Raw genomic sequence first — 14,217 nt, 5'->3', positions numbered from 1 at the left:
GAAATAATTATAAAATTATTAAAAATCTAAATATTTAAAGTAATTTGCTTGAGGTCGACATATTTTCCTGTTACTTTCTCGTGCACCAAACGTCAGTTGAAACAGTGAAACCCAGTCATTGTTAACTTCCGTACACAATTTAGCCAAAGAAAAACCGATGGCTCCGCTCAAAAAATCCAAGAAAACGAAGAAATCGTCCAAGAAATTGAAGAAAAACAAAAGCGTTTCCGTGGTTCCAGTGGAACGCAGAGTTAACGAGCCCGATTGGTGGGATAGTTTTTGGCACAAGAACTCTACTACAGGTTCAAAAAATTTTCAACCTAACACCCCCAAAAACAAGCTCTATGTTTTTCCAATTTCATTTAATTTTGCAGATAGCTTTTGTTTTATGTCATTATGATGTAATGGGTGTTCAAACCTAGAGCTAGATTGCTCATCTTTAACATGGTTAAATGTGAGATTGAAGCTGAATTGCGCATCATATTTTCAGCTTGCATTACTTTTCCCATTTATTTGAAGCTGAAAAATGGGTTCTAAGATATGAAATTTAGGGATAATATTTGAGCAATAGTGAAAATTTTTTGGGTTACATTTTCTTACCCAACTTTCAAACGGTATAAGATGGTAGTTGAACTATTTGAAAATTTTTATTTAAGCAAATGGGATGCTATTGACGAGTAAAATAACATATCTTAAGTTCAAGTTGATATGATGGTCTGTGTTGGAGATTAGAGAAGAAAGTTGTTTGAATTTTGGCTCACAGATTTCTTAAGATCTATAGGAAAAACTTGAACCGTAGAGAAGGAGGAAGAAGAGTAGTTGAGCGATTATTTTGTAATTTTTTGAAGTTAGAATGATGAAAATCTAAATTTCCTAATAGTTTAGTTACTTTGGATGTAATTTACTCAAAATATTTTTTTAGTATTTGATATTTTTCTGATTTTCAATCAGAAATGAAATGTTCATTTTTTTTATGGCAGGTCTTTTGATTCCATCAAATGAGGAAGAAGGGTTCAAGTATTTCTTTAGGGTTGCAAAGAAGACATTTGATTACATTTGTTCCCTTGTGAGAGAAGACCTTGTGTCAAGGCCACCATCAGGGCTTATTAACATTGAAGGAAGACTTTTAAGTGTTGAAAAACAAGTTGCAATTGCCCTTCGAAGGTTAGCATCCGGCGAGTCACAGGTATCGGTTGGAGCTTCGTTCGGTGTTGGTCAATCTACAGTTTCTCAAGTGACTTGGAGATTCATCGAAGCGTTAGAAGAACGTGCTAAGCACCATCTTAAATGGCCTAATTCCGATAGAATGGAGCAAATTAAATTGAAATTCGAAGCTTTATTCGGGTTGCCTAATTGTTGTGGAGCTATAGATTCAACACATATTATCATGACTCTACCGGCAGTTGAAACTTCAGATGATTGGTGTGACCAAGAGAGCAATTACAGTATGTTCTTGCAGGGAATCGTTGACCACGAGATGCGGTTTCTCGATATCGTAACTGGTTGGCCTGGTGGTATGAGTGTGTCTAGATTACTCAAATGTTCAGGATTTTTCAGGCTCTGTGAAGCCGGGGATCGTTTGAATGGAAGTATAAGGACATTATCAGAAGGACTAGAAACGAGAGAATTCATAATCGGTGGTGGTGCGTACCCTCTTCTTCCCTGGCTTATAACCCCATACGAAAACAACAACCTCTCTTCTTCAATGTGTACTAATTTTAATGCCAAGCATGAAGATGCGAGGTCACTCGGGGTGAGGGCGTTTTCGCAGTTGAAGGGTAGCTGGAGAATTCTTAACAAAGTCATGTGGAGACCAGATAAACGGAAATTGCCAAGTATCATTTTGGTATGTTGTTTGCTTCATAATATCATCATTGATAATGGAGATCAGTTACATCCCGATGTTGCTTTATCTGGACACCACGATTCCGGTTACGGCGAGCAATGCTGTAAGCAGATTGATCCAATGGGTGAAACTGTGCGGGAAACTCTAGCCAAATACTTGTTGCAAAAGTAAACAGAAGAATTTATGATTTTTTTTTCATTCACAATATGAAGTATCCTTCACATACAAATTGCCATTGTTTTTTGCAGACATTAGAGCAGATTTTGGTCATGCTAATGATTGTTCTATGACTCGTATTTCATATCTTAATGTTATTTTCCGTTGTAATAGCTTAGCCGCAAAGATGAATTTGTATCGTTTACCACAATGGCAAATTGATATCAAACAGAAATCCAGGTATAAGAGGTTAAGAAATTTTAGGGTTAAAAGTTTATTAGAAGTCCTTGTACCATATCATGAAGTTTATTTTAGTTCCTGTACTATTAAAATAAACTTTTTAGTCTATGTACGTTTGAAATTTTGATATTTTAGTCATTGTACAGTAACTTTGATGTTAATGTAATGACTTGGTTTAAAAATGACATTAAATCAAATATTAAATTAAACTAAATTAAAAAACCAAACAAACAGTTTTGAAAAGTGACTAGAGATAAGAAACTGGTTTTGCATTTTTAATTTGATTTAATGTCATGTCAACCACTGTTAAGTCATGACATTCCATTAATGACAAGGCTAACGTGTAACTAAAATATTAGCTTTTCAAACATACAGGGACTGAAATGAACTTCTTGATATAGTATAGGGACTTGTAGTAAACTTTAACAGAAATTGTAGACTATAAAAGTGCAATTTGTTTCTATTAGATGGTGCCTGAAATATACAGTAGAATCTATGAAGTATAGAACGAAGCCTCTGTAACAAAAGAAATATGTGAAACAACAAAACTAGAAAGGTATATATTTATGGACAATGCAATTAAATTCTCTCTACTGATATGAACCATTGCTCAATCTCCTTTAGTTGCGGGTTTAACACATGCACAAAAGGGTGCTTTCTTCTTCTTCTGCATGTTTCTTACCCCACTGTAAAGATAGTCCCGCAATATAACTCGTCTTTTCTGATCAGTGACTCGGGCTTGTCCTCTGTTTCCTTTTTCATCATCGAGCTGCAGTAAGAGAAACTGTAGTTTCTGTACCTCTAACTGCAACCGCCCGATCTTCTCAGACCCTCCTTGAGCTTGTTCTGATACTCTTTGTTTCCTAACACTACCACTCTCATCAGATTCTGATGCTGATTTCCCATCAGGGTATCGAGAACCATCTTCAACTTGCGTCATTAATTTGCGATTGGCATCAACAAGCTTCGTGATGGCTTCCTCAGCTTCTTCTAGCTGCTCTTTGACTGTACCATAATCAATTCCTTTCCCCTTTTTGCCTTTCTCGGTTATCTCGACCTTCTTCTTTAGATCCTGTACGGTTATTTGAAGGTTAGCCAACTTTTGTGCATCGGAATCGAGTCTTTGTAAAATGTTCCTCTTGCTTCCTTGTCGGTTCGGTTCTTTAAAGCTCTTAGAACCCACTTTATCTACAATCAACTTCTTCACAAGTGATTCAGTAGGACTTTTGCCCTTGTGTCCCTTCCGAGCCTTGCCAACTTTCGAGTCAGCTCTAACATCATGTTTGTTGGTTTCCGATGACTCGAATGTCTCTTCTGTTTCTCTCCTGCTTAACCCATAGGATGTGGACTCGGATATCTGATCAAGCATTATGTCTTTTGTCATCATATCATTGTCCTCTTCAGATATTTCACTTTTTGGTCTCGGCATTCTGACATTGTTACCGAGTCCATGGCTAAGTTCCCTCCCTCCTCGCCTAGCATCCATGTGCTTCTTTGTTCCGACGCTTTCTTGACATGAGCTTAGTTCTTCAATCTGTTTCATTGCAGCCTCTAGTTTGGAATTGAGATTCGAGTTTTCCAGCATTGCAACCTTTTCCATTTCCACCACCGCTTTTTCAATAGCTCTAATTCTCGTAGGGATACCCTGCAAGTCCGAAAAGCCATCCGGAACCAAGGCAATTTGATCTTCACTTGCTTGTTGACAGTTTTCAGCATGCAAGTCAGTCCTCAGATTCAAATCCTGGAAAACAAGACAATTATAAGTACGAGCATCACAGCTGATACCATCCAAGATCCATGGTACTATTAACACAAATGAATAATTTACAGACAAGGAGGTTTCATTTATATTGCAAAACATCTTGGTAATACTATACGCAATATCTAGGCCTTGCAGAAGCAAAAAACAAAACCCGAAACCGCATATTCCATTAACACAGATCAAGAAAACAAGTACTTAAAAAGCACATGAAATTCACTGCACGGTAGTGACTAACAGGGCCCCAAAAATGTAACAGCAAAAGTGGTATCCAACATTAATTCAACATAAATACTAAATAGCTTTCTCATTGGAAACAAGAAGTTTTATAAAATCATACTAAGAATGCATACTGATGCGAATTGGGAGAACTAGAGACGTATATTTGCAGTCAAAAGTTGAATATAAAACCATGGAAAGCAGCAAGATCAATTGCTAGTTTAAATAAACCATTGGATGCTCATACAGGTCACAAGAATATGTAGTTGGATTAAAACTGAGGCTATTCAATCAAATAGCACGAAGAAGGCAATCTTGCTTTCGTTTATTAAAAGTTATAAAGTAGATTATGAAGTCATATGCAAACAAACAGTCTGTAGTCATTACCTTTACTTGTTCATCACAATCTGTGGGAAGTTTAGGATGCAAGAGAGTTCGAGTCTCCAAAGAGGTAACGCTGTCCAAAAGAGAAACAATAGTGGATTTATATGCTGACAACTGCGCTTCAATCCCTCCGTTCTCATGTTCCATGGTTCGAACACTTCTTTCCAGCGCTTCTAACTCCGCAGCTTTGGAAATACTTCTACTTTCAAGGATTTCACATTTCTTAATGACCTCGTGAACCTTCTGTTCGAAAAATACTTCACGGACAGCCGAAATCTGTAGCTCACCAAACAATGCAATGGCCTGAGTTTCCCAAAGTTCAACCTCTTTTTTCTTCTCAGTAACAAGATTTTCTGCATCTAGTTTCAGTTGCCTGAGCAGTGCAATAAGAACCGAATTCTCAATTACAAATTGTTGATTTTCACCTAGGGACTTCATAAGTGAATTTAGCATCTCGTGGAGTCGGCCAAATACACAGTCAATAACTGTTTGGTCTAGTTTGGTCTCATCATCATAGCCATAAATAGCATCAATCTCAAGAACTCTCAACATCTGATAAAGCCCCATCCTGAGTAAGCTAATTTGGTCACATACAGATTGTATCACTATTTGCTTTTCGGAATTTCCAAGCTCCAATTCTGAGATAAGTTTTTCTGATACTTTGGAAGCTTCCAAGAGTTTCCTACACTCGAGCAAAAGGGATAAAATTTTCTCTTCCAGGTCTTGTGCGCATTTCTGCAAGACGAAAATTTCTACCTGAGAATTCATGGCCTTGTGCAGTTCCTCTTCATATTCTTTCTTCCAGCGCTGAATTTCCTGTTGTAGAAAATGGATCTGAGATTCCAAAGCAGTTACTTGGGTTTCATTAAGACACACAACACTAGCATGTTCTTGCTTCTCTGCCTCAAGAGACTTTTGTAGCTCTTCTACTTCACGAACTGTTGATTCTCTCTCTTTCTCCAGACCTCCATATTTTTCTTCCAATCCCTGGTATCTTTTTTCTAAATCTTCCAGCCTTTTCTGGCTTACATCCAACTGAGAGATCAAACCTTCTCTCTCCGTTATCAGGCCAGACTTGTCGTTGCCAAGCAACAAGCATGAATTTTCTAAGCCTGTTAATTTTATCCTCAATTCTTCAAGTTCGGCATTAGAATCAAAAAGGGAATTCTCCATAAAGTTATTCTTCTCTGTAAGCTTATCCAGATTCTCAGTAGCAATCTGTAGCTGAGAAATGAGTGTGTCCTTCTCTACAACAAGGATGGATTTCTCTTCCGAAAGAGATTGATAAGATTCTTCCAATGTCTTTAGTTTCCCCCGAACACCTTCTAGCTCAATATTCAAATCCGAGAGGGAATTCTCCAAAAGGGCATTTTTCTCATTAAGTTCCTCCATGATTTTCAACTTCTCTAGGAGCTCCATCTTTTCATCACCGTCCTTTTTGCTGATATCTTTTAGCTTTGTGTTCTCTTCCTGCAATTCCTTCACGGATGATGCAAAGTTTTCCGGACTTAAGCAAACTGATTCCAACTGCCCTGTCATATCCTTGTGTCTCTTGTTAAAGTCATTGAGTTCCTCTTTCAAACAGTAAATTTCTTGTTGAAGAGCATTCCTCTGATCCACTCTAAGTTCAACCTCAGCATCAAGTTTTGATATAGTCTCCCTTAAGCTTAAGATTTCATCTTGCAAATTCTTGATGGACATTGCGGAACTTAAATTGATTTCATTCAAGCCTTTATTCTCTTCCTTGACTCTCTGTAGTTCATCCTCCAAACCATGATTACGAGTTTCAATGTCCTGTAAAATTTGAGCCCTATTCTGAATCTCTGCGGCCATAGCTCTTAGTTCTTCCTGAGATTGAGAGTGCAGATGCTGGAGAGTTTGAAATGCTGTTTCGGCCTCCATAAATCTCAAGTGTTCCTCTTGTACGGAGGTCCAAAGTCTCCCCAACTCCTCCTGCTTCTCTGTTAGTTCTCTATTTTGATCCCCAATTGTTTGTGCCATAGACTCCAATTCAGCATGCAGACTCTGATTCGTTCTGTCCAACAGATCACACCTTTCTTCAGCACCTTTTAACTTCGCAGCCCCATCATCTATCTCATTGTTGAGCCTTTGAGTCTCCTCCTGGGCACAAGCAAGTTTCTTTTCCAGGCTGGAAATCGTCTCTAACCACTGCTGGTATCGAAGAGTAGCTGCTTCCTTATCTTTTGTCAGCTCAATAACTACTTGCTTCAAAGTTTCTAGTTCGCTTTCAGCTTTCTCAGCTCGTTCAGTCATCCTTGTGGCACTTTCTTCAGCATTCAATAATTTTTCTTCCAGATTGCTTATCATCTCCGAACACTGATTATATTGAGCTAGAGCATCTTCCTTTTCAGCTTCTACACGAGCAAGGTCCTGCTTTAAGGCTTGAGCTTCGATTTCAGCTTTACTAGCTCGTTCATTCAGTTCTGCTGCTTCCTTTTGAGCATGAGAAATACTGTTCTCAAGATCATTTATTTTCTCCAAGCACTGCTGGTATTGAACAAGATTAGCATCCCTTTCAGCCCCAAGTTTGGTGAGTGCATCCTTCAAAGTCTGAACTTCAGCTTCAGCTTTACTTGCTTGTTCACTATGGCCCCGGGAATCTTCTTGTGCACGAGAGACCTCGCTCTCAAGAGCAGACAATCTATCCAAACTCTGCTGGTACTCAAGTAAGCCAGCTTCTTTTTCAGCTTCTAACCTAGCAAGAGTCTTCTTCAAGGTTGCAATTTCCATCTCAGCTTTACTCGCTCGTTCTCGGAGATTGGAGCCCCCATTGTATCCTGGACTTTTCTCTTTCTTCTCTATATCATTAAAGCTGAGGTCTTCTCTTGCCCTTCCTTCTGCAAATTTGACGTGGTTTATAGCTTCTTCAGAACCAAACAAATCACTGAACTGTTTAAGACCCTTTCTGAAATTTGCTGAATCAGATTCTTCTGTGAACGCTCCATTTCTCTTGATAGCATGTGAAGAGAGTCCCACAGTGTCCTTCTGCAGCTCATCAGGCTCCAAAAATGCACGTACGGATGGTTGCATCTCAGGAGTAGAGGGATCAACTTCAGCAGCGGAACCTCCTGGTGTATCATCTACAAATTGGTTCGGAAATGCTTCTGCCATGGTTTGATGCGCCTGACGAAGCACCCCAGTTGCATGATCATATCTTTCAGCCAAGGCACGGTATGCTCGATAAAACTCTTCTACCAACTTCATCAACTCCGGCCGCTTCTTGTAATACATCTCTGCTCGCCTAGCAAAGGAATCAGCATCTTCTTCAATGAGCTTGATCATTTGCTTGACTCTAGTATCCATATCTGTTCAAGCAGAAGATATCAGTAGTCAAAATACAGGCGCAAAAGATTGAAAATTTCAATACCGCAATCAGGCATATTATAAAAACCCGAGGAAAATACACAGTAATTATCACCAAAAAAAGATGAATATACACTTTACATGGTGGTATAACATGGTATCACATAACTTATCAAGCTTCTAAACCATGGTTATATGCTCATTTTCAGTGATGTTAACTTCTTACAGTTCATCACATAATTGATTCTTGCAAAAACCAAATAGTTGTAACAATGGCAATAATATGGATCCATTTCGAATTGCATAGCAATGATCAAATACCTGTTAGATTCTCTTGGAGCCATCTAGAGTTTTTAGGGCTTATATGACTGTTCCACCACCACGAGTACATGCCTTTCGAATTCGAACGCTTAACAGTCGCCATGGCTTCAGTCCTCGACACCACTGCTTCCCGATTCTGACCGCCGATAACAAAATCTTAATTATGAAAACAAGTCGCCACCGATCAACACGGAACCGGCTTTTTTATTGACTACAACAAACTAACTTTTGATGTTGAGAAATAATATGAAAATCTTCAAAAATTTTCTCACTGCTTGTGCCTTAATCCCTGATATCAACAAACAAAAAAATCCAAAGAATTGAATTCAGTTTTAAAATGAAGGGAAAAAATACACCTTCGATCATATGATGAAGAACATGAAAAAAAGATCACAAAATAACCTGATCAAGATAATCCAAAGGTCCTAAATATGTATACAAAAAAATAAAATCAATACAACACATGATTAGAATTTAGAACAGGTGATTGAAAAAGGAAAGGTAGGAATCTGATCAATCAAAACAAAACAAAAAGGAAATTGTATATTCACAGTCAACAACATAGCACAAAAATCATCAACAAGAACCATATCAGCACAAAATTAGTCAAAATTTTTATTCAAAGAAAACTTAATTCAACAACTAAAATTACCTGAAAAAAGCACACCAAATTAATAGAAAAAAGAATAGAACTAAAGAAAATGATATGAAAAAAACCATTTACTTCAACAGACATGATAATTCGAACATGAATAATAATAATTATAAGCAAAAAAGGCTTACCATAAAATTAAAATAAAAAAAAAACCGAAGTATGGTTCTGGTTTTTGATAATAAGCAAGCAGCTTTTATTGAAAAAAAAAAAAGAGGAAAAAGAAGGGTTTTGCTGCTTCTTTTTTCTTGTGTCAACCCATTTCTGAATAATCTTTCTATGCTAGAACTCTCCTTTATTTATTTATTTTTTCTCTCTCAGATGTTTTTGGTTGCTTTAAGCATGCTGGATTTTCAGTGCTACTTTAGAAAGGCTATCAAAGAAGAAATGAAAACAAAAAATGACGGGCAAAGTACAAATACCAAGAAAACAGGAAACTGTATATGTGTATATTTCCATAGGTTAAAATGTGCTCCAAGTCCTTATACTTTTCATATATTTAAAATTAGTCCTACTTTTATTTTTAGGAATTTAGTCCTTAAACCTTTTGAAATATTAAAAATACCTATTTGATATCCATGTAGGAAAGAGAAACCGCTGTAATGTATTTGAATTTAATAAAAAAATTAATCATGTTAGCAATTGAATTTAAAAATAGGAGGACTAAATTTCAATATTTTAACCTTTATAATATTAACTATAGAAATAAAAATGGAAAATAGAATTTTATTTCTTGCAGTTTATAAAAATTAAAATTTTAATCAGAATTTGATTCTCGTATTTTATAAAACTAGTTGTTTAAATTGATGCGTTTAACAAAAATTTAACTGATTTTTTTTATTTTTATAAAATACGAGATCAAATTTTGATAAATTAAAATAGAAAATTCACTTTTCAAATTAAAAGATGAAATTCAAAGTTCTACCTTTTGGGTATTTATTCGTAATTAATATTCACTTTGAATAGAAAGAAGGGAAATATATTAATGACATATAGATATAACGTAATTAATATTACTATATAGTTTTCAAATTTACTAGAATTGATGGATTAGATACATTCGGATAAACTATTAAAATAGTTATTTTTATTTTTTTCATGTTATATTTTAATAATTTATGTTTTAAATGTTACGTTTTAGTCACTTACGTTAACGGTATAATGGTAAACTTACGTGACACATTAAATTATCATTTCAAACAAAAATTTTAGGTTAAATGATTCAGTTAGTCCCTATATTTTTTCATTTTAAGCAATTAATTTTTTTTTCTTTTTTAAAGAGTTTTTTACTTAAATCTTAAATCATAAGCTTAAGCTCCTAACGTAAATTTCATATTTTTTTAATGGGATAATATAATTTTCGGCTCTTCAACTTTGCATTTAGGTCCATTTTATATCTTTATATTTAAATTTGGCAACTAGATCCATTTTGGTCCCAAATTTAGACTATGTCAAGATTTGATAATGTTATCAATGTTATTGGAACCGGTTAACTTGAAAACTATATATTGATATAGCGGTCCAAATAAAAAGGTTGAACCGGTTAGCTTGAAAACTGCTTGAAATTGGTAAAAAAAAATGGGACAAAAATTGACAATTGAACTGGTTGAATCGATTTAATAATTTTTTAAAAATTTTATGAAATTTTAATTATTTAATTAATTATTGTTGTTCCAATAGCCAAACTAGTTAAATCAGGAACTTATGATCTATCCTGCTCAACCACTAGTCCAGTTATTAAAACATTAAATGTGACATTTTGAAATTATACCACACCATCACCTGAAAAATTATATATATATTATTTTTCAAGTTATGATGTGGAATAATCTTAACGTGCGACATCATCAAACTTTTTTATATTTCAAGTTCAGGGACCAAAATAAGTCTACTTGTCAAGTTCAAGTGCCAAAAGTGAAAAAATATAAGAACCAAAATAAATTTAATTATAAAGTTTAGGGGCTAAATATTATATTATTCCTTTTTAAATTAACGACAACGTGGATTTTGCACTGTTAGGTTAAGGTTTCAAAAATGTTTTCTTGTTCCTCGTGTTTCGCTTTGTTTGACTTTATAATAATTTTTAATTAAATTTATTTTTTTTAAAGAAATTTTAATTGGATTCATAGACTGTGTTCCCGTGGCAGTCAAGTTCTTTGATTTCATCGTTTCCCATTTCTGATATATTAAATATATATATATGGTTAGTATATGTATTTATACAATATTTGGAATTCAGTCCTTAGATTTTTTTTAATTTAAAATTTAAAATTTATCGTGTTTATTTTTTAACAATAAAATGTCTTAATATATGACGCTGAAAGAAAAAAAATTTATTAACTGCCAAAGGTCAAAGCGTGTGTTTAATTAGTTGTAGTCACTAGATATTTATATATGTTTACACTGCTAAAAATTTAGCTAGATTTTTCCTAAATATTATCACTAAATAAATCAAAAATTTAAAAATCAAATTTAAACTAGAGATTAAATTCAAACTAATTACAGAATTTTAACAATATAAAAAATCATCCAATTTTTATTCAAACACTTTTTTTCAAATCTTCAACCCTTCAATCTTTATCTAGCCATCTTTAAATCTTCAATCTTTCAATCAAGCCCTCCTCTTTACTTTTTGTTCCAATTTAGCCCATCTTTGTAAGAGTTTGAATTCAACACACCAACTTCATTCCTGATAAGAAAAACTCAAATTAAATGGCATTTTATTTGATAATTAGCCAAAAATAAATATATCAAAAATAAGAATTGATCTTGCTATCATTATATGAGAACAATCTAATCTAAATTTTAATTTGACAAATCTTAACAGAAAATACTTAAGATTGTAATGATCGAACTGAAAATTTTAAATTAAAAAATGTAGGAAAACTTAAATTTTAACTTTTCAAATATAAGGAGTAAATCTTTAAAAAAATCAAAAAATCAGATGGCTGTTTTCATATAAATTTGTCAATTGAGTCTTAACTCGATTAGTATATGTATTGTTGTCAATACAGGAGGATGTGGGTTCAAGTGCGTTGAAGTGCGTTGAAATGCATTATCCTTCTATTTATGGATTGGAGAGAGACTATAATTAGTTCTAGACATTATGTCATAAAAAACAGATATAATTAATGTAATAGCCCATTTTGCCCGGCCCATTCAAATCAGACCCAATTAATGACCCCAAAACCCAAATTGCACCCAGGGCCCATTACAAACCCTAACCCACTGAGCCCAAATATTACAGCCCAAAATTGTTTCCAGAAACCCTAGCCCTTTTGCCCAGCGCCGCAGCAGCAACCTCATCCACGTCGCCCCACGTTGCCTCACCCACGTTCAACAGCCTTGCACAACGCCCGTTTTCCATGTACCTGCGACAAGTTAAACCACGAACAGCATCAGAGAACAGAAAGAGGGAGAAAAAAGAGGTTTTTTTATGTGTAAAGATTCAGCTATAAAAACCGATTAAGGCATTTGTAATAGGGGTTAGCAAAATATTGTATTAAAGAAAGTTAAAGAAAATACGAAAGAGAGAATAAAAAAAAGTTTGAAGGTTCGGTGTGCCCGCGACCCCATCCGACCTGGGGGTCCGCACGTTTCTTTAAAATGGGTCATTTGCGCAATTGGTCCCTCTGCTTATGGGTTGCTTTCATTGCAGTTTATTTTTTATATTTACAATTTTAACCATCTGTTTTATGTTTGTTTTACTTTGGTCCTTACTGAAACGCAGCGTTTAGAGAGAATGGATTAATTTCCCTTTTGGTCCCCATCTGTTGTGTGTGTGTTCAATGGGGCTCGCGCATTTATGTTTATTTTAAATTTGCCTTTAAATTTCTATTTGGATTACAAATTAGTCCTTCTGTTTTTTTACACTATTATTATTATTATTATTATAGCCATATATTTATACGCATATACACTATACCATATAAATGAATATATATTTTATAATACGTATTCATTTTCTATATATTATATATATACATACGTATTTTTACACACATATATATACATGTTTTCGTAGTTTATTTATATATTATACTTATACATTTTTATATATTTTGTAAATATATATATGCACATATCTTAAAATACACATACTTTTATATACTTCTAAATATCATAATTTTTGTAACCGTATTTATAAATATACTTACTTACATATTTTTTTGTTTCATAATTTTAAAATATATATACCTACATATATTCCTCATATTTTATGTACATACACATACATATGTATATTAAATTTTTCATACATTTCATGGTTTTGTTGTTTCGCAAAATGTCTATCTTCTTATACCCATTTAATTACAAAAGTTTTAATTCAACTCGTTTTTTTTACTGTTTTTTTACATTAGTTGGCTCGTTTTTTATTTTATGTTGCTTTATTTTTTATTTTTTATCTTCTATTGGATTGTGCTCGTGCTATTCTCTTTAGCATTTTAAAATATGATTGTATTTGTTTTTTAAAAAATGTTTCGTTTTTTTATTGAAGCATGAAAATCATTTTATTTCTTAAATTTTTAAATATTTGGCATTCACGTTTTTCGAGAAGAATCGTGTCCTAACTTACTGGGCTTCGATTCTTTCGATGAATTTAGAGAGCCGAGTATTTATTTTGTAATAAGATAACACTGATTCAAATAAAAGCTTATTCTCGGGAATTCAAAAATGTTGGGTCCTAACTCACTGGACATGACATTTTGTCATCTCGAAATAAGAATTTTTAAAAAAAGTAAATAAATAAAGGCAATGTTCGGTATTTGGAATTTTGAGAAATTGTGCCCTAACTTACTGGGTTTCGATTTTCTTCATTTTACCTAAATAACCGAATATTCTTCTTAGGTTTAAATGCACGAGTTTTAAAAATCAAAAGACAAACTTAATTTTGAAGATTAAAAAATGTTGCGCCCTAACTTACTGGGTGTGACGTTTAAATTCTTTGAAATAAGAACGTCTTATTTTTTTAATTCATTCAAGATAAAAAGTTTTCTTTTAAAATCTTTTTAAATTTTCAACACCAAACATTAAACGATCAATTCGGTACCGATTTTTGGGCGTTGCGAGGGTGCTAACCCTTCCTTGTGCGTAACTGACTCCCGAACCTATTTTCTTGAATTTCGTAGACCAAAATGGTTTTTAAGGTGAGCCGATCACACCTCAATCAAGGATCGGTGGCGACTCTAATTTTTGTTTTATTTTATTTTATTTTAAAGTCGACAACTAATTTTTGTTTTCAAAAAATGGTTTCGAGAATTAAAAATTACAATGAAATTGTTTAAAAGATAATAATAATTTCATGTAAAATGATGA

The 14,217-nt window shown here is 34.0% G+C and overlaps 2 protein-coding genes across 3 annotated transcripts; one reads left to right on the top strand and one right to left on the bottom strand.

The window, feature by feature from the left end:
- Positions 1-46: 46 nt before the first annotated feature.
- Positions 47-2,175, top strand: LOC107940231 (protein ANTAGONIST OF LIKE HETEROCHROMATIN PROTEIN 1). 2 transcript variants are annotated; one of them, XM_016873672.2, is made up of 2 exons: positions 47-302; positions 981-2,175. In XM_016873672.2, exons 1-2 carry the CDS (start codon positions 158-160, stop codon positions 2,015-2,017), a joined length of 1,182 nt encoding a protein of 393 aa, XP_016729161.1. In that variant the 5' UTR covers positions 47-157; the 3' UTR covers positions 2,018-2,175. The 2 variants fall into 2 exon arrangements, with proteins under 2 accessions (XP_016729161.1, XP_040954614.1); XM_041098680.1 differs by lacking the exon at positions 47-302 and adding an exon at positions 335-454.
- Positions 2,176-2,621: 446 nt separating this feature from the next.
- LOC107940225 (protein NETWORKED 1D) lies at positions 2,622-9,317 on the bottom strand. The gene is made up of 4 exons (XM_016873662.2): positions 9,033-9,317; positions 8,250-8,538; positions 4,608-7,930; positions 2,622-3,983 (listed from the first exon to the last, which is right to left on the bottom strand). Exons 2-4 carry the CDS (start codon positions 8,350-8,352, stop codon positions 2,853-2,855), a joined length of 4,557 nt encoding a protein of 1,518 aa, XP_016729151.1. The 5' UTR covers positions 8,353-8,538; positions 9,033-9,317; the 3' UTR covers positions 2,622-2,852.
- Positions 9,318-14,217: the final 4,900 nt, after the last annotated feature.

The sequence above is a fragment of the Gossypium hirsutum genome, chromosome D08, assembly GCF_007990345.1.
Source record: "Gossypium hirsutum isolate 1008001.06 chromosome D08, Gossypium_hirsutum_v2.1, whole genome shotgun sequence".
In the NCBI taxonomy this organism is placed as follows: domain Eukaryota; kingdom Viridiplantae; phylum Streptophyta; class Magnoliopsida; order Malvales; family Malvaceae; genus Gossypium; species Gossypium hirsutum.
This window is presented reverse-complemented; position numbering and strand designations above follow the sequence as displayed.

Coding starts and splice junctions, on each gene's coding strand:
- LOC107940231 (XM_016873672.2), top strand. CDS start 158: ATGGCTCCGCTCAAAAAATCCAAGAAAACGAAGAAATCGTCCAAGAAA. Junction 303..980: donor GCACAAGAACTCTACTACAG/GTTCAAAAAATT, acceptor TTTTTATGGCAG/GTCTTTTGATTCCATCAAAT.
- LOC107940225 (XM_016873662.2), bottom strand. CDS start 8,352: ATGGCGACTGTTAAGCGTTCGAATTCGAAAGGCATGTACTCGTGGTGG. Junction 7,931..8,249: donor GCTCCAAGAGAATCTAACAG/GTATTTGATCAT, acceptor CTGCTTGAACAG/ATATGGATACTAGAGTCAAG. Junction 3,984..4,607: donor ATTGTGATGAACAAGTAAAG/GTAATGACTACA, acceptor CTTGTTTTCCAG/GATTTGAATCTGAGGACTGA.